The sequence below is a fragment of the Poecilia latipinna genome, unplaced genomic scaffold, assembly GCF_001443285.1.
Source record: "Poecilia latipinna isolate Pla-1442-1.1 unplaced genomic scaffold, P_latipinna-1.0 Scaffold3052, whole genome shotgun sequence".
Taxonomy (NCBI): Eukaryota; Metazoa; Chordata; class Actinopteri; order Cyprinodontiformes; family Poeciliidae; genus Poecilia; species Poecilia latipinna.
In genome coordinates, this window is record NW_015115668.1 from 16,196 (window position 1) to 42,402 (window position 26,207).

Sequence of the window (26,207 nt, forward strand, 5' to 3'; positions counted from 1 at the left end):
TTGGATAAAACAGAATGGGGAAAACGGAGAGTTGCAGCTGGAAGAGAAAGTAACTTATCGTCTGATGGTTGATCAGAGAGTCATGCTTTCATGGGAAAGATACACACTTATAAAACACAGTAACATGGTTTACACTATCAGAGTAACACTATTGCTTGTGCATGATCAAAGCTCTTATATCGTGGAGTATAAAAGGAAACCTTATAAAGAGTGTCTTTGACTACAAGTTAAAAAGGCACAGCTGGCGATCCTGATTACAAACAGTAGTTAGGGATAACGTGCGGACACACCGTCTCCAGCTTGTAGTATGGAGTCACACTGTTTGACTGCATCGTGACTCAAACACCTTCCTAGCACGGGCCGACACAAAGACAAACACGCGTTAAAAAGAGCCCAGCTGCATGGGAAGGCTGTAATGGAATGATAGGCAGAGTAAAAACAGGGGAAAAAAAAAAAAAAAAAAAAATCAGTTTGTGCTCAACTCTGTGTTTTGTATCTACAAAAGCCCTCCTGACTGAGGTTTTTCAGTAAAACTCATAGAGTGCTGCGGTCTCTTACGTCAGCCCACCACAGCCAGGTTTAAACTTTGCTCTGTGGAATGTGGAGAGATTTTATCAACTCTTGCTTTTTTGCACGTTGATGTAGCTTCCTTAATCCTCCCGACCCGAAGCGAAACGCTCCTTCCTTTTACACCAACTTTGCAGCGCAGATGATTACGAGAGGCTGAGAGGGGAGAGGGGGGGTAGGGTGGGAGCCAGAAGGCACATTTCTGAGACAATCAACAAAACGACTCGTGCTTTAAACTTTCCCTGCAGCGCCGCCGGCAGGCCTAACCTCAACCATGAGTCGAGAAAGTGGGGAGGGGGGAGGAAATAAAATAATAAAAAAAAAAAAAAAATCGGCTGTAAAATGTAAATCCTTCCGTCTGTGCTGAAGCGAGTCGGCTAGTTCACGTCAGAAGGCCCATGCGGGTGAGCTTGGCTGACAGGAAGGAGTGGAGGACGAAGACCACCGGCTTTGGACCCGAGTGGAGGTCGAACACCTGCAGGGAGGAAGGAGGAAGGAAGGCAGTGAGTAAGACGTTTAAAAACAAAAGGACAATAGCGCGGAACAGATGGGACAAATGAAGACAAGGATGTGAAGGTACGACGTGACTTCATTAATCGGTTATCTGCTCTGAAAGGAAGTAACTAAGTTAGCAAGAAAATTATAATTTTTTACATGTCAACATTTTTTGTTCAATTTTAAAACAAAGATTTCAAGTTCTACGTTTTATTGGTGTATTAGAACAAAACAGATTTTTTTATTATTATTCAAATGACAAGTTATAGAAAAACAACAGAAAAACTATGTAGTTCATTTATTGTTTTATTTTTTAAACCAGTAATAATTTGAAAATCTTAAAACTGAGAAAACCATTATTTGTTTTCTTGCCTTCACAAAAAAAATAAAAAAATTTTTTAGATGTTACTGATCATTCAAAACAAAATAAATATTTGTACAACATATTAGAATAAATAAAATCATTTAATGTAATGCGGGACACATGGTTGGTTATTTTTACGCAAAGTTCAGTCTGTTTCTTATCACAAAAGAACAAGAGAGGAAACAAACTTCCTGAAAATGTTCGATGTTCTCCGAGAAATGAATCACAGTCCCTGTCGACCAACAAATCTGAAATGTTTAGTCTGTGGGTTAAATGTTTTGTTGAGCTTAAAGTTGTTTATTCTGTAGAACGACTGGATTTTTGTGAGATCACGGTGATGTTCAAACATTTCATCGTTTTCTCAGCACTTCGTCACCGACTCACAGGAACCGCACAGAGATTATTACTACAGCTTTGTTTTATTTTTATAATTGCGGTTTGCATACAAGATTACCAAGCAACCATGAAAGAGACGAGCCTGGGATGTTTCATTTGTAACGGATGAAGAAAATTAAAGCAATAGGAGAAAATACTGTAAAGACAAAGTGTGAGTTCAGAGAGGGCGAGAGAAATTTTAAAACACACAGCCGAAAACTCAGTCTTCGAATGTTTGCTTTGGACCAAAGGCCACACAAAGCAGTTATAAATCAGTCACCGCTTCTGTCTAAGCAAAGTCTTTTTCTACAGAGACGCGCAAAAACAGAGCGAGGGATGTGAAGTGTTATTCAAATCTGATGCGTTATTGTAAACAAAGCAGTGGAAACATGACAGGAGAGTTCAGAAGAGCCCAGCGCTGATCTGTGTATCTGCAAAGCATAAATTAACGTTTCTGACAGCAACTGTAGTATTGTTTATTGGGTTAGAATAAATCAGATAATGTTACCCGTTTGGATATAAAAAAAAAAATATATTTTCAGCCAAATTTAGGTCATTGCTAATTTTCAGTGGAATTATGTTATATTTTTGGTCTTTGTTTAAATATTTTTAAGGCTTTGTAAATAAAACAAACAACGCTTCGTGAATTTACTTCTTTATTTGGCGTCCTGTGAGGTTTCGTTGATTCATCATGAGTGAGTTGTGTGGAAGGTTTTTGCACTATTTTGTCCTATTTTGTTGTTGCACAGCTGTGTTGCATATTTTAATCATGTAAAATCCAGACATTCCTCTGACACTGAAAGTGTTTTTCACATCTTAAAATGACATTCACAGGAAAGAGCAGTCATGCTACAATAACTAAAACTGCTTTAAAATATACTCCAAGTCAAATTATCAACAAGAGGCATCAAAACCCATTGAACATGCTAACATTAGCCTAGCACTTTAGCGCACTCATAATGCGGCATGAGCGAGACACGAGTTTAACGAATGTGCAGTCATATTTTTATCGTTACAAACTGAGAACAGAGCCATTTACATTTCCAGCAGTGTGTTGTCAGAATATTAGAGGCTTTTCTGACTTTCTTAGGAAAAGCGACTTGGTTGGAACACCAACCGTATCAATATTGGATAGCGATGTAGACAAAAAGGTTCATATTGGTGCAGCCCTAATTTTACATTAAGCTACTGATTTTTCAGGCATATAAAAAAAACAATATTAAGATAAAAATACACAACATTTTCTAAACACTCAGCTGTCCTCTAGAAGTAAAGCTGTAAAAAAAAAATTACCCTCTTCTGAACTCACCATTTCTCCCTCTGGACCAGCAAAGTCAAGGTAAAGATTGCGTATTCCATCGTCGGCAGACATTTTGAGCTTCTCGTAGGGGTACCTGAAGAGAACAGCGCCCCCTGTCTGGTCAGCTGGCTCCCTTGTAATAGTAAAGCCCTTTTCGTAGTGCAGCGTGAGCCGGACGTCCTGCCTGTTCAACGTGCAACCTGTCAGGAAACGGGCAGGACAAACACAAGAAAATGTCTCAATTGACGTTGATCAGCACCGTTTACAAATTCCAGAAAATTGAAAGAAGCCAATTGATCCATAGATCAGTTGAATATACACACACTTTATAAAAACCATAAGCACACCTCCAAAGTTAGCTAGAAAGTAGCTTAAGCACAACTAAAACTTCAACATGTTGAATCACAAACCTTTAACTTCAGTCCCACAGTATATTTGTGAGCCTAGCTGAAAAGGTATGCGTGAGAGAAAAGGGATCCGCAAACCCGACTCAGGAGGAATGAGCAAAAATGCCAGCTAACTGCTGTGGGAGCACAACCAAAACCTTTGATCATAGTTAATCACTCTCAAAAGCTATTATACCAAATACTGGGGGAATGTAATCTGGAGAATATTTGAAAGAAGTGTTCCGACTGTCAATAAATCTGGCGATCCCGACATACAACAGGAAATGTTTAGTCTAAAGTAATGTCAGATGTATTCGAATATTGAAAATTTAACTAAAGCCTCCTCCCCAAAAGAGTTTATTTTCTATGTAAAACCCAGACAGGCCTGTGCAGACACAAGTCATTTGATCCACAAGCATTTCACTGTGCAACACTGTATCTCCAGTGACATGAATGTTTCTGCACAGCCGTGTGTTTGTGTAGCAACTGGACAAGGAAGGAGCATTTAAAAAAAAAAAAAAAAAAAAAAAAAAGTCAGAGTCTCTCCATTACGGTTCCGACAGGCAGCTATTGTTCTGCTTGGAGCAAAAACATTCCCTTCTCCTGGCTCTCGCTTGTGCTTTTCCCCGACACAGAGCTGCTCTTTCTCTTGAGCTGCGACAAACCGTTGTGGGACAACTGCTGTCAGACGCTTCCTGTTCAGACTATTTTATGTGACCAATCAATAATATGAGACTTAAAAAAACAACAACAACAACAAAAAAAACAATCTAAACATGTATGTTATCCTAAAAAAACCCCATCATTTCAGTTAACCACAGACGAGAATGACATCATACAGAAAGAAGAACCCACATCCTGTGGTTAAAGATCATCACGCTACGGCAAACAGGTCAGCTGTCTCACATAACCTCAACCAGACGCCGTGCAACACGAGTACGCCGAGATAAACGAGTCTCTAAATCTGAAAAGCGAAATCTTGTCAGGCGTTGCTGAGGTTTGATAAGTAGGAGTTTCTGTTACGAGGTAATCCCCAAGTGCAAATTTCAAGATGGATCAGTGAAATCAAAACTAGAAATGGAAATCTGCCAACTTCTCCTCTGATCTTTGCCTTGAAAATGTCCATATTTTCTCAGTCTTTGTGTAATCGGACTGACTGAAGCAATATAGCCTTAACGCCACTTCAGAAGCAATATCGTCTCAAGTCATTCCAACCATTCAGACAGATTCCTACTCAGTCACATACATTCAAATCGATCCTACTTACTAAGCAATGCAGACAAGTTACGTTTATACTTAAAATTAGTTGAAAAGTTTTCTACTTCATGTGGCGACGGAGGAGAGGAAAACTCCCCTTTAACAGGAAGAAACCTTCAGCAGAAACCAGATGCTGGCTCTATAGCTAAACGCAAGTCACTTAAATAATTTGCTGACATTCTTTGCAGTCAAAACAGCAGCACTACAATATATTGTGCAGCTCTACTCCAGATATTTTCCCACTTTACAGGAAGTCAGGAAAGCCTCACCGATGGAGACCTCCTTGATGATCTCAGCCGCGGCGTGCACCCCCTGAACGAGAGCGCGCGTCCACGTGGACAGGTCCCAGTGGGTCTCCACTCTGAAGACGTGTGACTCGATGCCGCGCCCGGTGCCGGTCCGAGTGGCGAACACCAGGTCCGAGCCGTGGGACGGAGAACCCCTGGCGCTGCCGGAGTGAACCAGCCTGAAGAGGGAAACGTAGAACATGTAAGAAGAGCGAGAGAGAGAGAGGAAGGAAAGACGTGTCCTCACAAGACGGATGGCATGTTGACATTTGTTTATGTTTTAAAATGACCCTGAACTATTCTTGGCTCAGGGGTTTCTTCGAAGCTAAACGGATCATCCAACCATAATCCAGCCTCTCTTCCTGCAAGATCTAAGGCTAATACTTTGAAACTAATGTGTTTTTATTATTATTATTATTATTAGTCTTAAAACATTTGCACCTGATTTGGATCCGAGTCTCTGGTTTTCATTGGTTTCTCACATTAAGAACTGAAAAAATTTGCAACCCCTACAGATGGTCAGCTAAGGAAACCAGACAAAAACTGTTGTTTACACAACTAATACATTTATTTAGAGGGAAAGCACTGCATAGCAACAATTTTGGACACCACGCCTTTTCTTTGTGACAAAAAAACTGTCTGAAATCTGTATGAAAAAAAAAAAAAAAAAAAAACTGCTGTCATTTTTGCACAGCACTCTGGCCAACACTACAGATGTTTATAAATGTGCGGTATAAATACATTTGACCTTCGTCAATCAGCGAATCACAGCTGTAATTGTGGCTGCGATTCACTTGAAATTCAGGGAAACAAGAAGCATTAAAAATGTTTTACAGAAATGTTTTACAGAAGGAAAACCAATCAGCGAAACACCATTAATATATCGACTTAACTTAGAAAAGCAGAACTCTGCAGCTTCATGTGAGCATCTGGAAACTCAGATACTCACCACTCATTACTGGAAATTAGAGGGAAGTAATAAAGACAGAAAAGCTGCAACAGAAAGATTGCTGAAAGTTGGGGGGGGGGGGGAGGCAGAAAAAAGAGAAAAGGTCTTTCTGTTCTTTTAAACATTTGCTTAAATATCTTTGTCCTACAAAGAATGATCATGATGATTAAATTAGGAAAATTTACTTATTGTCTGCTGGACAATAAGTAAATTATTGTCCAGCCAAGACCAAGACAGACGACTTTGGCAGAAAACATAATGCAATGCACCTCAGCAGCTGAAGGTTTAACTCATTCCATCTGAATTCAGGACATTAAAAACCCTTAAAGGGAGAACACTTGCAGCCGCAGCACCTGTCTTTACCTGGTGGCGAGAAGCGGGTGCGTGAGCAGAGGCATGGACCAGGACTCTCTGCTCCACGGCACCGATTCAAACAACAGGATGTCTTTTTCCGTCAGCGCCATGACGACCGGCCTGAACTGCTGCCGTCCGCCTTCCAGCTGAATCTGCGATATCAATTCAAGAAGAGGAATCGAAACGGACACTTTTTAGTTTTGGAGGTTTTCCTGTGGAGTCTGGATGAAATGCAGAGTCAGGAAGAGGATTTAATCGTTTCACACAGAACGGCTCATTTCAAAGTGAATCGCGGTACTGTGTGGAGTCAGAGCTGCAGCGTATTAGGAACAGACTCTTCTGACCTCAGACTGAACTTAATATTTTAGCTTTTTTTTTTTTTTCCTCGGATCAGCTGGTAATCACACATGTACTATGTTTTCACCTTTGAGGTTCTCCAAGGTGCTTCTGTTTCTAAAGTGAAACAAATATGAATAATAAATAAAATTTTTATAGAACATTTTCGGACATCAACTCAAATATCGGCCACCTTTCATATCAGTCACAATATATACTTCTATACAATTTAATTATAAGTTGATGTCAGAATGTTTGTTATCTTAGCAAACATGTTGCATATTTTAAAATAATTTTTTTCTTGATCAAACGGTTTGTGGATTTCACATCTGTGTTCGTGTAAGATGCAAATGTGTTGCATATGTTTTATGCATACTGAGAAAAAAAATTAACAATATAGTAGTTTTTCCTAACAATTCCCTGACCACCTAGGGATGAAAGTTTAATAAATAAATACAGTGGCTTGCTAAAGTATTCAAACTCTTTGAACGTCTCCAGATTTTGTCACATTACAAGCCTACACACTTTCCAGTTTTTTATTTGTAAAACAAAACTATATTGTATCGTGAAATTCTTTTTCTTTTTAATTCACAATTGTATACCACTTTTGTGTTGGTCTTTCACATTAAACTACAATGAAATATATTTATGTTTGTGGCTGTAACGTGACAAAATATGGAAAAGTTTAAGTGGTGTGAATACGTTTGCAAGCCACTGAAAATGAAATAAAAGCAGAAACAATAAGTCAACTCCCTGCGAGTCAAACGGCACTAAAAATGTGTCTTTAAGATTTAAAACCCATCACACCGACGCCTCAGAAAGACCCACCCCCGCCCCAAAAACACTGTGTGTGTGAATTTCAGTGCGATAATTATGCAGTGCTGACAAGGTAAAGATGTGTTGATGCAGCAGTCGAGTTCAGCAGCTCACAATCTGACCTGAATCTCGTAAGAGCTCTGGGGAAGAAAAGAAAATGGAGCGTTTTATCTTTCCTTCTTCACTTTAACCGAGTCGCGACTGAACGTCGTCAAACCAGACGGTGCGATTGTGAAAGTGGCTGCTGTGAGTAAGTGGGCTTCACAGGAAACGGCGTAACGCGACGGAAACTTCCACCTGTATTTCCTGTTTTACTCCTGCCAAGATAAAAACGGAAACATACGAGTAAACTCGACCGGCACCTGAATGAACGGTTCAAAGTGAAAAGATATGGATCAGCGTTTCGTTCCTGCGAGTGATTTCAGAACAAGTCCCGATTTGGCTGGCACGTTAGAATTTAGGCTGCTTGTGTGTTTTGAGAAAACATACACTTCCTGTGCATGTTGCATTACAGCGGTAGAGCCGGCCTGTGTGGTTGAGGTCAGGGTGGAAACCTAACAACTAGACTGAAATCCTACACCTGACAAATCTTTTTGAAAGCAAAAAGTGACTCCACTCATAACAGAGATGTGAGCAGTCACAAAAAATTAAGATGAGCACATGGCCTGTAGTTTAAAAACTCATAAATGATGTTTTATCCTTTACAGCTTTCAACCTCTACCTGTGGTGGAACACGGCGGATCAGAAAGTACTGCCAGTCCTTTGTAGATTTAAAAGTTGGGAGATCTACACTCTCTAAGGAACACACACACAGACACACACACACACAGACACACACACACACACACACACACACACACACACACACACACACACACACACACACACTGCTGTTTGAGTAAGGCTATTCAAGCAAACAGTGCTAATCCCCAATACAGGAAACTAAAGAGAGTTTAAAAGGTGAACTTCACAATGTTTTTGTCTTGCAACTTAAAATAGTAAAACCTTATTTAACAGGGACTGTTCTCTCACACACATAGTGTGACATCACCCCTTTTCTTAAATAATGAACATCAGTCCAACAGAACCACAAATTTAACTTTGTAAAAAGAGAAATCGCATCGCATCAGCAGTCTAAACAAAACAAAAAACATTTTCAGCCACTAAATTATGCTCAGTGTATCTTTGCAAAATTCAACCTTAAATAATGAAAACATACATTTTGCATCTTTGAAAATCTAATTTAGTGTTGAACAGATTATTTTTAAGCACAGAAAACTGAATTTACTTTGAAAAAACTTGTACAAAGTTCCAGGAAGCATCACACTATAAATCTATTGTATCCAGTTAACGTTTGATGGAAACCGACACATCAATTTAAAACAGTGAGACGGGTACAATATCAGAATAGAGAGGACAAAGCTAAGGGAATGTGCTTTGAGGCACGAATGGGGATAATGTTATTTTTATAATGTTTTTTAACTACATTTGTTGAATCTAAATAAAGTTTACATAAATTATCCACAGCCCTTATAAAGGGAAATCAGATTATTGGACCTAGTTTTACAGTAGGGTGCACATATTTTTTTTTTCTTTATTTTGATGTGATCCAGCGTTTTTCTTCCATTTTGTGACCTTTCTTCGTCGCTTGTCATTTCGCATGAGACCGTTTCGTGCCAGATGGCGTTACACAATGACCACTGAGAAATGCAGAGGGACGCGGATTCAACGAAGCGCCAAATCAAAACTCTTCCCTGGAGGATTGTCTTGCAAGTCATTTGAGTTTCTCTATGAATAGTTTCAGCCCTACTTAGCATTTCACAGCGCGTGTTTTTAGCGGATGTCTTTCACAAAAGATGTCACTGAGCCTGCAGTGATTCATTTCACTTTATGGCATATCTAGATCGCAGCGGGTAAATTTATCCTTTATGAACTCCACAGATTTAATCAGGAAAAATAAACTTGATTCTTAAGAAAAGCATGGGTGGAAAAGAGGAAAGAAAAATACTAATGGAAGGAATACATAAATGTCTATTTAAGTAATTCAACGATCCCCCAGAAAATCAGTTGTTTTTTTTTTTTAAGAGTAGTTTCTGCGTACCTGTTCAGCCAGCCAGCCGATGTGTTTAAGGTGGGGGTGTGTGGAGGCTGCAGACGAGGCCCCCAGGTAGGCGTTGATGTGTGCCAGCGTCTGCGGCAGGAGAGCGGCTATGTTGGTGTGTATGGCAGTGAACCAGGAGTTGGCTGTGGCTCCGTCTTTACAGCGCAGCACCACGGTGTGCTGGCCGTCCGGGGAGTGCAGCTCCAGCAGCCTGCATGGAACAGGACAAGTTTACTATTTTGGGGGGGGGGAATAAAAACTGTAAAAGAATGTCGAGGGAAAGCTGAAACAAATTAGCGTTTTAGTTTATAGATCAAAATTTTATTTTCTAGTTGGGTCCCAGAAAACATTTCCTCAAATTTTTGCCAAAAACTCTCTTGTAAAATGTGACTTGATTCAATTATATTGAGCTCCGTCTGATTATCTGGAGGAACAGTCAGTTCCTACCGTAAACCAGCAAAAGAACGCCCGCTCCTGAAAGAAGCTTGCTGTAGTTTAATGAGTTAAAATTAAGAAGAAGAAGGGAAAAAAAAAACAACTTGCTGCCATATCCACAATGAACTGCTTGGTCATAAGAGTGTTTATATTTAACGAAGTTTGGTTTGACTAGAGGAATTTCAAAAGATGGCTAAAACCTTTTCGTTTTCCTCAAGCTTACTGTGCTTAGGTAACCTGGGACAAAAAGCAATATGCATTATTTTATGTTCTTTAGATAATAAAATAAGCCAAATGTAAGTTTTTTAAAATGTTACCAAGTTACTACTCATCATACATTAACTATGAATGTTACTATTAATTCCTTAAGCGTAAGGAATTAATAGACATTATTGGTTTTAAAAATGCTTCCTGAAGTTATAATTTTACTTGCTTCTGTTCTTCAGTTTTATCGATCTGAACTGTCGGCCTCGGTTAGACAAAATGTAACTTTGGAAATATTGCCAGCCATTTGGACAATTAAAAGTAAAGTTCTCGTTTGGGGATAAATGCAAACTCCTGCTCACGATGGTGCCAGTTGTGCTAACCGCTAACGAAGGATGCTGAAATCAGTTTAAAGTGTCAACTAAGTTATCATTTTGTCTTTGTGTCAAAAAAGAAGAAGAAGAAAAAAAGTTAAATCCAGTTTGTGACTGCTCTCTTTCACACACAGTGTGACACCAGCTTTCCCTCTTATATAAATATTTAATGACAGCAGGAAGGCCGGGAAAAAAAAAACCACGCTGAATCTTTCCATAGAAAACAGAAATGATTAAATTCAGGTTAAAAGTTTTACAAAAGACCCGAGACTGGAAATCAACCACAGATCTCCGGTCGAAGCACTTCTGGTTCAGAATAAATTGTCATTCAGACTGCAGAATAACTGCATGTGGAGTTGTGAATATGACTGAGGAAAACTTAAACAAACAGCAATGATTAACGGAGGTGATCTTCACTGATCCACCTGTGGCTGCAGCAGTAAACAAAGTTAGCCCAAATATCCTTTATTATTATTTTACTAACTATATTAATGTGTTTGTATATTTTTTGTAGTTTTAAGATAAATATATTTAAATGACCAATAAAATTTTAAAAATAATTCTAGGCAATGTACTAAATAACTAGCAGACAGGAGAGCAACTTTTTCACAAATGTAGCCAACACTATCTGATTAATCTTCCTGTTTTAGATCAACATGCTCAGAGGAGGTTTTTGTTGTCTTGCCCGTAATGTTTAACAAAAATAAACATTCCAATCTAATGAACAGACGAGAGACGCACACAGACAAACCCAAACCCATCTCCCACACAGACGCACCCAGCCCTCCCTCAGCCTCAGGTATTTCAGTTCCCAGCACGACAGCAAACCTGTTCTCCAGATCAGGCATGGTGAGGTTCCTGCTGATGAAGCACATCTTCAGGCTGATGACCTTCCTGTCTTTGGACGAGGACGATGAGCTGCTGTGCTTGGGCGACCCGGAGTCGTCGCTGCCGCTGTAGCTGGGGGACTGTGGGCGGACGCCGTCCCACTGCAGGTCGGCCACCAGGGACGGCTTCTTGAAGAGCGGAGACACCTCGCGGATGTACTTCACTGAGGATGGGTGAAAAAAAAAAACAAACAAACATAAAAAAACAGTTCAGTAAAGGTACAGTTCATTTCACTTGGGTGGGTTCCTATTAAATAACGTCCAAGAGGCGAACAGTGCAAAAGAGCCCTAAATATTATGCTCTTAATATATTTTTAAACTGGATATTTATTCCCAATTTCTGGAAAAAGAAACATATCCACATGAGTTCTGAAATAACACTTCAGCAAGACTTTTCTAACAGCACAACAATGTTTAGAGCATCATAGTTAAATGGAAGACCCTGAGCATGGGCTAAAGCAGCGCTTGGCTAAAAACTCTTCCAAAAGCAAACTAAAAAGCAACATGTTGTTCTGCAGCTATTTTGGTTTCAAGCACAGGAAATGAACAAAGGAGACACACAAAACTGATTCTGCACGTCGACGCAAAGTAAATCTGGGATCCCAGAGGCCAAGCAGTCGTGTAGCAGTGCATGTTTGAGGTGTTCTCCTGCTTGAACACACCTGACGTCAAAGAATGAGTCATAGGCAGGCCCCAGCAGGGAGCAAGGAGTTAGCGAAACAACAGAGCAGCTACACATTAAAAACGTGCAGACCCTGCAGGACAGGAATTACCCATCTCTGCTGGAGAGGCTGATTTTCCAAAGAAAATGAATAAAACATCTGTTTGGACAAATCTCAGGAGTAAAATAGAAACTTCAGTTATTCAACACAATACAAAGAAATGCATCTGATGAATGCCGACAGACAGCCAAGGATGCATCTATTCGTTTGATCAGATCCACCCAGTGACAGCTGGTTACTACAGAGGGAAAGTGGCTGCAGACTAAAACCCTTTCAACCCTTTCAAGTTCACTTCCTGGTGTGCAAATGAACGATGAAATATCTGCAGCTGCATTTTCCTAAAACTATATCTAGAGCTGAGTGCGTAAGAGAAACTAGTCCAGAAGAAAACCAAGTACAGATGTGGGGTTGGCCAGTTGGCTGTTTGTACAATAAAAGGGAGGTGAGAGAGGAGGGGGGGGGGGGCGTTTGTTCTGGTGTGGTGGGGTCGCCTTCCAAATTTGGTCCTGTGGCCTCCTGTCCCCACGGCGGCCTCACTGTTATTCCCCTCTCTCCCTTCCCAACATGAAGGTTTTATCTTTTCATTGTTTCCTCCTGCCTCTGCTCTCATACTCTTCGTATGATGATGGTGAAAACAGGGCAGGAACATTTCTGAGTGTGTTTGAGTTGGACAATGAGTCCGTCTGCTTCGTATGAAACCTGAGACGGCCCTCTGAGGAGATGAGGTCACTCTTGAACGTAGATATTCCTTGTGAGTCTGTGCTTCCTGAAGAGAGCGGTGAGTTTCTAACCAGAACGAAACACGCTTAGGATGAGATGTGAACAGTTAAAACGAAAGAGCTATTCTAACTCCCAATTTGTTGAATTCTGAATTAGCAGTGACTATTTAAAATAAATGAAACTTTCACAAGCCACACTTGGTGCCGATCGTCCCTGCCAGACATGTACAACCGAGATATCAATAAACAAGAGCCTGCAGAGCAACACGAAGTAGGCTAGAAGATCTCAAAAAGCAATGCATCACGCCCCTGATCAAAACAAAGTCAAAAGCCGATGAGAAACAACAGTCTGATCACAGATCTGCAGAAGCAGAGGAGGCTGCAGTGTGCATAAGCCCCTGCATGCTGCTGTGTACGTTACTCTATGCATGACTCAGAACACAAGACTGGGCGGGGAGCTACGCCGAGGAAACGGGCCAAGGCCGACCATCCTAACCACATCTCCCACACCGACAAGAAACGGGAGCGTTTCTGCAGACGCAAGTGGTTTAGAGTGAGGGAGAGAGTGTGAAAGCATTCCTGGATGCCTGTGCGAGGCTCACAGGAAAGAGAGCGGCTCTGTAAAGTCAAGGTGTCACTAATCAACAGAACTGAAGGAGAAATATTGAGACGAGACACTTTCTGTAGGTAGACAATCTCCCATCTGTGGTTTTACTAGTTAAACAGATAATCAGAGTGTAATAATGAACTAACAGATAATCAGAGTGTAATAATGAACTAATAACAGATAATCAGAGTGTAATAATGAACTAATAACACCAAGTCTTCACCAGACTTTAAAGGTCTAAATGCTACTAACTTTTACTCAAAGCAGTGTAAACAAATAGAGATATAAAAAGTTGCCAGCCAGAATCCAGCTCGAGTTACTTGATATTTTAGTTAACTTTGGGTATTCTATGTTTTCCACAGAATAAATTTGCTAACAATACTAAATCCTGTTTGTGTGTGTAGGTGCCAAATATCCTTTTGAACCTTTTTTAAGTGCTAAAGTTCATCTCCTACACAGTTCTGTTTTTACTGACTAAACCAGTTTCACAATGAATCATGTCAATAAAAGAGAAAATAAAAGCGCTGGTTTATCCATTCTCTTTGTTAAGCTGCTTTATTCATTTCCAGATATTCACTTCTCTTCACTAGCTTAGCTTGTTGTATTATAAATAAGTAGTTAATCTGTTTATATATTAAATCTATTGTTTCTTTGGTGTCCGGAGGGCATCACCGAAGTCACAGCTTTAAGCTAACAAACTTTAAGCCGATTCAGCAAGTTTGCATGGAGCCAGTCAAAGAAAAAAAAAAAAACCAACAACAGTCTGCACCAACTTTAAATGTGCCATCATTTCCTTCAGAGGGTGAACAGAAGCAGAAACTGTAGTCATTTCCAAGCCATCATCGGCGAACAGCTATGCTGCTCAGTCTCCATCTCCAAGCACCCGGCGCTCTGTGCCACCCCGACTCGGTCGGCTTCTTATTCCGACAGCCTCTCAGCTAATGAGGAAGTCCGCTCTTCCTCATTAGCAAGTCACCTTCCATCAACTAGACATCACTGTTTATCTTTATATCCATCAAAACAACTGAAAATAGCCAACTGGAACACAGTGCATGGAGCTATAAATTAAATTGCATGCCTTGTCATGCAAGCGTGTTATTTTTACCTTCATAAAATGCTAATCAGACTGCATTTAGCTTTCACACTTTAAAAAATAAAATAAAAATAGAGACCGTCTAAAAGCCAGAACTCGGTAACTGCTTCACTTCTCATGCATTTAGTCATGTGAAGTTTGGAGAGAGAGAAAAAAACCCCGGCTGCAAACAACGTGGAAATTATGACTTCATCAGCAAGAAGCAGGTTAAAATAGGTAACTTTCTATCAAATCTTTTAGATGTCATCGTTAAGCACATTTGTTGTTAAAGGACAAAAAGCAATTCTGGGAAAATGAATAACAGAAGTGGGGACTTGGAATACTCTCCTGCGTGCCCCTTGTGTAAACTGTAATTATGGTCTTGCTTTGCAGCAGTGGAGTTTGTAAAAGCTCTGCTGTGTGACTTTTTGGCAGCGCATGGACCATTCTACATCTGCTTTTATTCAGTTTCCTTTAGTCTAAACAATGAGGCCTCCAAGCAGCTGTAATCTTTTATGTAGTCAGATAAGTCAAATCTATCAGCGGTGCCTCGTTTAAAAGCCGAGATGTTTCGAATCCTGCGGGAAAAAACTGAGAACGCCTTTGCCATTTCTACCTCCTTCATCCCATTGGCTAGATCGACTACTCCAGGTGGACACTGAGCTAAAACCAACTGGTTTCTGTTCAGGCATCACTCAAGACCTGTAAGTAACTAACTAATATTGTCTGTGTCTACCTGGGAGCCCCTCTTTTCAAGCACGTTGGAATCTTTGGTCTACCCCCCCCCCCCCCCCCGAGTCTCTACAGCCAGAAGCAGCTCTTCAGTCTCTCCATCATAGATGGACTGTTTCATTCCTTTGTGATCATTAAAAAGAGGTTGAATGCATTTGGATGGAACAGCCCGTCTTTCTGGCTTTGTTGCAGTCTGATGAACTCATTAGTGCTTTCAGGCCGATTGCTCAGCTCCACTTCTGCTTCTAATTAGGCCCATCCACAGAGAGCCGGCCGATCTGTGCGTGCAGCATCGTCCGTATGCTTCTGTATAAATGCGCGAGGAGGAGGATTCCCCAGAGACCCCAACCAGCATCCCATAAGGCCATCTCATCTGCTTCCATTTATACCTCGCTGCCTGCCGGCCAAAGAATAGACAGAAGAAAGGGAAGACAACGTCCAGACGTAGAGGAGGACTCTCTGACTAGGCACATATTTGGTTGTGGCAATAGCTGTGGTTCAAAGCGACCCGTAAAACTGCTCCTCTTCTTCACCGCTTACCAAGAACTAATCATCTTCTGGAATGGGTGAAATAATAGCTCACAGAGCGGCGAGTTCGTTGAGTCAGACCCCGGCGTCTGTACTTTCCTCCCCAACTGCCCAGAAATTCTCCTGTGGTTTGGCCTGACACGCTTTCCCCCGCTGGCTTTTCTCTAGCTTCTCTTTCCTTCTCCAAAAGTATCCATCTATCAACCAATGGCGTAATCCCCTCTGAACAATGCCTTGATTCAGCAATATTTGCTCACACTAAAGTGTTAAAAGTCTAAAATATATCAGATTGTGAGGACCATTTTGATTTTCTGCCAGGTTTTTTTTTTTTAAAAAAAAAAAAAAAGAAAACTTAATTATCTTCATGTAAAGTAATCATCTTCTTGATTTGGATAGATGACTGAGCTGCACCGATACATCAGAATTGATATCCGACGTTAATATACCTAGGTTTTTAAGCAGACCAGAGTCCGCTTTTTGGTCCGCATCAGAGTTTGATTGGACATTCACAGCACCACAAATGAAACATAGCTTCTAAGCAAGCGAGCTAGAGTTTAATTAAAACAGAATAATCAGGTCTGGTGTGAAAGCACCCTAAAACTGGGGTCTGGACTTGGATAAATTCAAACCGTCCCCTCTGCTACATTATGATATAACCTCAGTGAGAGCATTTGAAAATAATAATAATTTAAAAAAAAAAACAAGAAAAAAAAACTAGCAACTGCTTTATGCTAAAAAACACTTTTGCAACGCTACGCCGCCACATTTATTTAATTACTTGACTCAGTTTTCTAAAAGATCAGCGTATGCAGTGGACTAAAAGTGGACTTCAGTGTGGGTGTGTCAACTTTCTGCACACTATAAAGCAGATTATGGACAAAAATAATCACATTTATCATTGTCTGCAGCGCTGACAGTTGAAGATTACCGCCGTCTGTGCCGAGAGCACAGATTGATGGTACTTTAGCGCCGGCAGGTTCCCGGCAAAACGGACAAGGTGGATTACCTTGAGGATCAACGGGATCCTCCTGAAATTTCTAATAACAAAAATGCATCCATTTCTAGTTGAGGCACAGAAATGTGGACCAATCAAATATATTTGCGGGTATAAAACATCAGACTTTTTGATGTGTGGGAAAGAAAGCAGCCATGCTCTTTTTGAGGCTTTGCAGACATTTTTAGATCCTGCGGATCTGAGGACGCCAACAGACCGTGAACAGAGTCAGCACAACAGGAGAAAAAAAAAAAAGTTCTTTACCAGGTTTGTCCCCATTTCATCAATGCCTTTTTTATTCCTCCTAATTACTCAGACAAAAGCCTCCAACTGTCCTTTTCCGGCAGCAAACCAAAACTGAGTTTGCACTAATTAAGCACATATGAGATGCTGCATCTTTCAGACAGCTGAGAGGATAAAACTAAGTAGTACTTGTCATATGTATCGAAGGCAAATAAATATTTCTCGATGTGTGTGAACCGGCATCAATTTGAACAGAACTAAAAACTTGTGGATTTAAGGCAGCAAAACAGGCAGCATGCCAGCAATGCAAGAAAAGCTCATCGCTGCTGCACGGCCACGTCAAACAGTAACAGCGCTTCTGAGCTTGAATTGGTGTCTTTTCTGATGCCAACTCCGAGTTTGCAGCTCCCAAAACGCTGCAGACCTGAATACGGAGTAATCAGTCGCAAATGGACTTAGAACAATGATCAAATCAAATGAAATGATGAAGTTGATAAATAAAAAAATCATGCTTCAACAAAAACCAAAATGACAGATGCATGCGTACTGTACTCAGATTTATAGATTTGCTGCTTTTGGGAGTCGTTTGTCTCTCTCTCTCTTCTTTTTTTTAAACAGTTTGCAGTTTAACATCTGACTAGAATCTATATCTGCAAAGAAAGTTTAGCACAGATATGAATTAACATCTCCCCACATTCTTCAGAAATTAATTTTGTACCACATCATAAAGTTTGAAGAATGGCAGTAATGTATCTTTTACCACAATCTACAGAGCAGCTTTGCTAAAAAGTGAAGCGCAAGTCATCCAAATTATAAATCCAAATTAACACACACAAAATTGACTCAAAGTTATAGGAAACATTGCATATATTTTATTTTTGGTATATTTATATATTGTTTTCTATTCATCATTTATTTTTGTGAACAAAACTTTGGTCTTGTTGGTGTTTAATGTGTTCTATAAATAAAACTAGTATGGTATCATCAGAATACATAAATGCAACCTCCAACAATTAACATTACGGTGTACTATATAATTTAATAAACACCAGGGAATAACATACACATGATTGTCCCGGGTATGTAGGAAAAGCATGTTGCCTATGTGCACAGTTAAAACCAAAATATCTTGTCACAATGTTGGCTGAAGCTGGGTGGAGAGAGACACTTTCCACAGGAAAACAAGTTGTGTTCTGACATGAGCTGAAATGGAGGAAGCCATTACTTAAGATAAGCAAAAAGACAAACTATTGTTTACAAATGCACTCAAGGACAAAAGTTTTAACTTTTAAAAACATATTCTTTAGTCTAAAGAAACTAGAATGGAAGTATCTGGCCAAAATGACCACCATTACCTTGAGTTCAAAAATGGTAATGCAATCTTTAAAACAACATATTGCGAAGTACGGAGGTGGCAGCATTATGTCAAAGGGAGTGTTTTATTACAGGGAGGACTTTTGCGATTCACGAGGAAAAAACATAATTTGGACATTTTGAAGAGACAGCTCAAAACGCAACGGGTCTTGAAATGAACAACGGCCCTTAACATGCAATAACATTGGTTACGGAGCGGCTTAAGGGCAATAAAGTCGATGTTTTGGTCTCAGTCACACAAGAACATTCGTGGATAGATCTGGAAAGGCGTGTGTGAGCCAGCGGCCTACAAACCAGACTAAGTTACAACACTTCTGCTGGAAGAAAAGGGCCAAATTCCAGCGAATTATTGGGAGAAGTTTAAGGAAAGACATGCAAAACATTTTACCCAAGTCAGAAAGGAAGTTCTACCACTTCTACCAAAGAAATTTGCATCTAAGCAGTGATTATTGTGACATTTAACAAATAGAAATAATGTTGCTAACATAAACGTCTTCACAGTCTTGCTAACAGTCTTTCATTAGAGGCTTTAAGTGTAACCCACCCACCCCAGCAGTTCAGTCAGACTGAGGTTTGAACTTGGGTCATTTTATCACCTCGCTCACTCTGTGGTCGACCTGCTGCTTCAACTGAGTCGCATGACTCAGTTTTAGCCGAGCTGCACCCGTTATCTTAAAACTGAAAGTGCATTACTTCTGTAGCTGGCAAACAAACCCAAAACATAAAGCCACCAATACTGTACGAACGAGTTGGAACGAGGCGTTTCTGCTTGTTATATGCTTGGTTTGTTTTTAACAAATGTGTTGCATTTCATTATGATTAAACATCTTTACATTAATCTTGTTTCTCAAAATGTTTTCCAGTTAGTTGATGGGTAGCGTGGCTGGGATTGTGTTGACAGTTTAGCCAAATAACTTATCCAACTCATTTTAAGAGCTGGTAACAAGCAGGTTATTACTAGAGCTGGAAACAATTTGGATTAATCATGACTAATCAATTATTGAAATAATTTTCAAATATTTTAGTAATCAATTACTAAAGTAAAATGGGCACGTTCCACAGATTTTTCATCTAACTGCTTAAACATTTTTAATACAATATTAGAAATACATTAATGGATGCAAATAAGCAAAATTCAACTCATTTTTAAAAAATAAGACATCAAACATTTGATTGGCTAAAAAGGAACACAGCATTCACTTAGTGAATTTGAACTGTGTGAACGTTAATACTAGTTTTGTCAAAGGTGTTTTATCATTAATGCAAAAAGTATACATATTTTATATAATTTTGGATTAGCTTCATCTTTTTCATCTATTTTTTTTGAGTCTCTACTCAAGTTAACGATTAATCGATTATTAAATTAGTTATTGATTTCATACATTTATTAATCACGATTCATCCGATTAATTGTTTCAGCTCTGCTTGCAAGCTTCGGGAGAGTAACAAACGCCGGCCTGAGCATTAAGTGCTTCATCTACTTAAAGAAGTGTAAAGTAAGCGTGAGTCAGGCATGTTAAAGGTGTTAGGAGAAGAACAGGCTGAACTGAGCTGCAGTGAAGGCAGCGTGAGTGCCATTCCTGGAAGAGCTCAGAAAGGAACAAGAGTTTGTGTGACCGAGTTTAAACAGCGGGACGCAGGCCATAAACCTCCCTGTGCAGGGCGTGCAGCTGATCACTGGAACAACGGCTGGTTATTTTCTGCTTACAGAAGTGGCTCCGGATCAATCTCTCCAACATGAATAATTAAAATCGCTAAAGGCCACAGAGGAGCACGAACCGTCCAAGTCAGATGACTGACCTCTGCCCCAAATAAGCACGTGTGAGCGGAGGTCAGGAATGTGGGGCTCCGGAGCTAATTGAGGGAATATCTGGGAGTTTATGCATTTGTGTGCTGCCACTGCGTTCTGGAAGGTCAGGCCTCACTCTGACTGACCGCCGCTCCTTTCACAAAGCAGTGGCAGATCCACAAACGCTCCGATGACAGGCAGCTGACAGATTCCTGCAGCGGCACCCGGAGCTGTCCTCCTGGGCGCGCCCGGGACGGGGGTGGGGAGGGTCGCTGCTTTTCACACAGGCGCCAGCAGGCAAAGTTCAATCTGTGGTTTCAAACCAACACGTTTCATTCCTGGGAAGCATAAAGACTCTGCTGTTTCTCTGATTATAAAAGATAAATAGCTTGACAAATCTGATCCTGAGTGGGGGGAAAAAATTAATTTAAAAAAAGTAACATTTTCACAGAGCAGATTGCTCAAAACGTCTGTTGCGTTCACTTGGTTTTATGTTGGGAGGAACACAACAGGCCTGGTTTTGACTTCAGTGGAAATGTGTCCCTCATTGATTAGTTCCTACAATTTGCGCTGGTCAGTATTCAACCCACGTTTATTCCAAGCCATTAAACACAGCTTTTAGCTGTTCCCGATGTTAACTTTCCAAACCCTCAGGGCTCTGCAGTCCGCCTGTCGTCAACTCTTTTCAACTGACGTTCAACAAAAAACGCTCCCGGTTTGGGACCCTAATGCTGGTTTATGAAGCGTTGGTGTGGCGGGTTTCACGACAAACACGTCACCTCTGGCTTTGGTGTTTCATATAATCAGGTTGCATTAAATATTCTCTTTCAGATTCATTACAAACAACGCCACAGGCTTCTTCTGACTCAAATAACAACATCAGCATGATTCTCTGATGATAAAGTCACAAGAAACATTAAAAAATACTGATGATTTTGAGTTTTACAAATGAACAATGATCCATAATGAATGGAATAAAATTATATTTCTAATGAGGAAGAAAGTAGGACGCCCCAAAATAAGATGACTATTTAGTCCCAAAAGTGGGAAAGTTATGCTGTCGCAGTATAAAGTGGACAGAGGAAAATAAAGATTAACAGAAACACTATACACCAACGACAACACAGAGTAAGAAATAAAAGTAATATTGACTTAATCATAAAACTAATTCATTAAATGGCTAAAACGATGCAACAGTCACACACAGTCACTGCTAAGCACGGAGGTGAACACGTCATGGTTTGAGACTGCTGTGCTGTAGCAGGGCCTGTCCAGTGGAAAACCACTGCATCCATCTTGAATGCTACTTTGTTTCAGAGGGAAAATATACATAAAAAAATGATTAGGGTGTCCTAACCTTTTCCCTCAGCTAGAACACACAATTTTGTTAAAATCTTTTGTTTAAAGAGTAAAACGCTGGTATTTTTTTTTTGTGTGTGTGTGTGTGTTTATCTGAAACCGAATTGATTTCTTTTCCAGAGAAAAATAAAAAAAACAACATCAGACAAAGATATCGTGGGATGGTTTTTGTTTCACATGACTGCACCGGATTAATTTTTAACGTGACTAACAGCTGGATAACTTCAGGACACCATGGCTTCACACCGTCAGCACACTTCACCGTGCCGGTTGTGGAGCGCTCATCGAGATAAAAAACATCGTCAACAATCTCCTCAGATGACAACAATTAGCTGCCACGGTTACCTCCCGTCGAGAGAATTTGCAGCAAACTTTTGACCTGCAGTTAAAAGTAAAACACGAGTTTGGCTTTGACATTTAGAACAAATTAAACTGGGCTGCTATGAGTCACCTGAATGTCCCGTTGGCCTAATTTAGTCAAGTTAAACTGTGGTGATGGACTCAATCCAAAAAAACAACAACAAAAAAAAACAACAAATAGGGTTTCAGTAAACGCGCAACTTTAAAATGTGCACCAAAATCTAATCACATGCAACTCCTCATTTACTTTTCTTCAACTGTTGTAGTGAAGTGGATTAGGTTTGTTTTTGCAAGGTTCTGGCTGTACGTGGAGTGATACATCTGTATTATTGATGCAAAATATGTTGAGCTGCAGTCAATATATAATAACACAACTGCAAGAAAAGATTCATCATTACTAGTATTGTTATATTTTTCATCAATACACATTTTCCCAATTCATGTAGTCAGTAGATGGTTTTCTTAAAAAGTCATTTTTATTTCAAATGGCAAAATGCCACCAAATATAAGAAAGCATGAAGCTGGCTTTGCACATGGTGAGAGCTCGTAAAGATTTACACAAATAAACCTCTTGAATCCTGCATTGACCTTTGATCCTTTAACATGCAAACCTGACCACAGCTGTGCTTAGATTCCTGTTTACACTAATCAAAGGCTTTGTGTTCAGCTGATTTGAATCAATGCAGCTTGAACTTCTCCATCTGCTCAGATGTCAAGACGGGACTGTGTTTTCTTAGGATGGCATAAAATAACTGTTAATCGGTTCTGACTGGTTCAAGTAATGAAAAATCTGATTTTCTTCCCCCTATTGGCTAAAAATAAAAAAAAAAAAAAAAAAAATAAGCAGCGTGTTAGTTTGGGACAAAAATGTGTAATAATCACGTAATTCTTTCATGTTTTATGGATTTAAAACGACTACGTTTAAGAACTGGCGGCACATTTGTACTCTGTACTTTATTGTCTGTAGTGCTCGGAAAGAAAGAAATTTCAAAAACGTCAAAACCCCAAAATCAGTTTTAGGCAGGAAAAGACTAACCGATGCATTACTACACACTATAAAAAACACTCCATAATATTCACTTTGCATGTCAAGGACACAAACAAACAAATCCCATCTGCTAAAGTTTAACTTTTAATTAAATGTAGTGCCTTTAAGCCTGACAAGGGCAGTGGTTAAACTCCAGTTTCCACTAAAAGTTTTGTTTTGAATTAATTCTGGTATTATTTCTCCTTTCATAACTCCATAGTTATAGTTGTCTTTTATAGTTAATTCTGAATACAAATGGATTGCATCTAATGGAAACCCAAAATTTAGTATCCCAGAAAATGTGAACTTTACATAAGTCAAATAAGGAGTTTATAATGCAAAATGCCAGGCTACTGAAAAGCCTGTCCAAATATTTTACTGTAGATGGACTCATTACTCGGTCGGGGCTCCTTTTGCATGAATTACTGCGTCAATGTGACGTGACATGGAGACGATCCCCCTGCGTTTCCGTTTAGGTGTAATGAAAGCCCATATTGTTTTGATAGCGGCCAAAATGTTATCTGCATTGCTGGTTCTAGAAACACTGGATCGCACCTCAGACTTTCATTTCCCAATTACATGAGAAATCCAAACTCATCTGAAACAGAGCAATTAGGACCACTAAGCAACAGTCCCATCTTTTATGTCCTCATCCCAAGTAAGACTTTAGACACTCTCTCTAATTCAGAAGTGTCTTAACACAAGATTTGCAAGGCTGTGGTTAACCCTGTTGATTGTATCTTTTTGTGCCAAACGTTTTCCTTCTGCTCAACTTTCCAGTAAAATGTTTGAACATCCATCTTTTGAAATGGCCTGTTGTGATTTACCACATGGACTCAGGTAAGCTCAGGTAAGCAGTCTTCACCATTATTGTGAGGAAGTTTCTCTATCAGCAATTGTAATATAAAAATGTTCTGCAAAACTGAATTTTGGTTTTCACTAGATATAAGCCATAATCCTCAAAATTGCCAGACATAAAAAAAAGTATACTCTGCCTGTAAATAATCTAAATAGTAGATAGCTTTCACTGTTTGGAAATAATCACTGTAATAAATTAACTTGTTAATGATGTTCTGATTTATTGAGACCCCTGGAGACCCCTGACCAAAACGGGGATTACATTTACACAGATGTAAGGTGGTATGTTCAGCTGAACCGACTCTGCTTCTGTATCTACTTCTGGTAATAGATTGAGTAAAATAAGTTTTTATTTAGGTTGGTTTTCTACTATTTTACCTTACAAAACAACAAATAAAGTATGAAAGTTTACAAAACACTTAACATTAGTTCAAGAAGAGCAGTCTGGGTCCATGTTGAGCTGAAGGTTCACTTTGCCCTAAACTGGTGACCTGTTGAGTTTGGCTCTGGACTGAAAGTTTCTTTAGTCTATATTTATAATTTTTCAAGTGTACAATTAAATTGGTAAGTAAATATTCATAGTACTAACCGCCACCTGTTGTATACTTGAGTGTCTAAAAGTTTGGTAAGTGTGTTCAGACCGCGGAGTTTAATCTCGGCCTTTTCAAATCCCCGCTCTCGCGTTGGCCCGCTTACCCTCTAGCGTGACTTCTTTCCCGGCCTTCTTCAGCGCCTGGACCGCCATGTCGTGGGTCGCCTCCCGGAGGTCGTTCCCGTTCACGGACAGGATCGCGTCGCCCACCCGGAGCGCTCGGCTCTGGTCAGCGGCGAGCCCCGGGAAGATCTTGGAGATGAGGATGGGCATCCGGTTCTCCCGCCCTCCCTTGATGCTGATCCCCAGCCCGCCGGACTCTTGTTTGACAACTCGGACTTTCCGCACCGCTTCGGAGGAGCCGTCCAAGTTGACCGGGGGGTCGCCTTGCCTCGACCCGAAGCTTGACCCGGGACTCCCGTAGCCGGAGCCGGGGCTCCCGAAGTCAGAGTTTGCGCCGTTCACCTGGTACTTTCCAGAACTGTTTACACCGTAGTTTCCATCGTACTGACTCCGGCTGACGCTTCCTCGACCCGGGCTGCTACTGCGCCCTCGAACCACGTGATTCTGATTCTGAAGTTGGTCTTGACCCGAGGAGGAACCGCGACCAGGGTTCCCCGGGCTCGATCCTGGGTCGTTTCCGTTCGACATGCCATTTCGGAGGCCAGCCGACGGGTAGTCCCAGTGATTTCCCCCCTGTCCGCTCACCTCCGCCTCGGCCGTTAAAGTCAGCGTCTCCCGCGTGAGTTCGGCCCCCACTCGGATCCAGCGGTCGCGGAGCAGAAGGTCCAGCTGGCCATTTTTGTCCGCTCTGGTCCAGACTGCCATTCCCCGACGGTTAGCCTGCTCCGAGGCGGGCCGCTCTCACTCTGAACTCATCATCAACTTTTTCCTCTTTTTCAGAGTGCGCACAAGCAGCGACGAAGCTACACTGGTTCGCATCGACACACCCACTCCCACTCCCACTTGGGTGGAGGGGGAGAACACAGGGACTCCAAGAACACAAGGAGAGGAGGAGAACAAGCGGCTGCGAGCGGCAAGCCTCGGAGGGCTTGTTGATTAGTTCAAGCTCTAAAGCTGACCGACTTCCACTGAAGTTAGCAGGAGGACAACCCTGTCACATCCGCTAAAACCTTTCAAAATAAAAGCTGTCAAAATCACCGAAATAAACATTTTATCATAGGTTTTGAGAATCAAGGCAACCTGAGAACACTTTATTCCAAAAGACTATCGTTAGAAAATTACTTTTAACACGATTTTTGTATAATATTCTTAGAAAAATAATACAATTTCCTGAGGACGTACCGCTGCTGCGGGAGCCTTAATTTTGTAAAAATTCCATGATTTAAAAAATTTATATGATGGAAATGTATGCACACATATCGGCCACTTTTATTAGATGTACCAGTTAAATTCCCTGTCAACTCAAATAACAAATCAGCCAATCTGTCCAGGGATATATGTGGTGAATGGTGGTTGATGACAGGCCATTGTGAATATTTCAGAAACTGATAATCTGCTGAAATTTCCATACACAGTCATCTCTCAACTTTACAGAGAGTGGTCAGAACAAGTGACAACATGCAGTGAACAAAAAAAAAAACCAAACAAAAAAAAACACAACAGTAGGTCATGCTGAGTTCATCTAACAAATCTAAAATCAAAGATTTCTGACACTGTTCAGTCACAAAGAATTGGAACAGTTCTGAAGGCAAAAACAGGTCCAAACTCATCCCAGGTGTGG

At 40.5% G+C, this 26,207-nt stretch overlaps 1 protein-coding gene across 1 annotated transcript; it reads right to left on the minus strand.

Moving 5' to 3' along the window:
• On the minus strand, positions 1-25,594 carry sntb2 (syntrophin, beta 2). Its single transcript, XM_015022580.1, has 7 exons — positions 24,568-25,594; positions 11,429-11,651; positions 9,588-9,798; positions 6,344-6,486; positions 5,014-5,210; positions 3,111-3,301; positions 1-1,042 (listed from the first exon to the last, which is right to left on the minus strand). The coding sequence occupies exons 1-7, from the start codon at positions 25,289-25,291 to the stop codon at positions 950-952; spliced, it is 1,782 nt and encodes a 593-aa protein (XP_014878066.1). The 5' UTR covers positions 25,292-25,594; the 3' UTR covers positions 1-949.
• Positions 25,595-26,207: the final 613 nt, after the last annotated feature.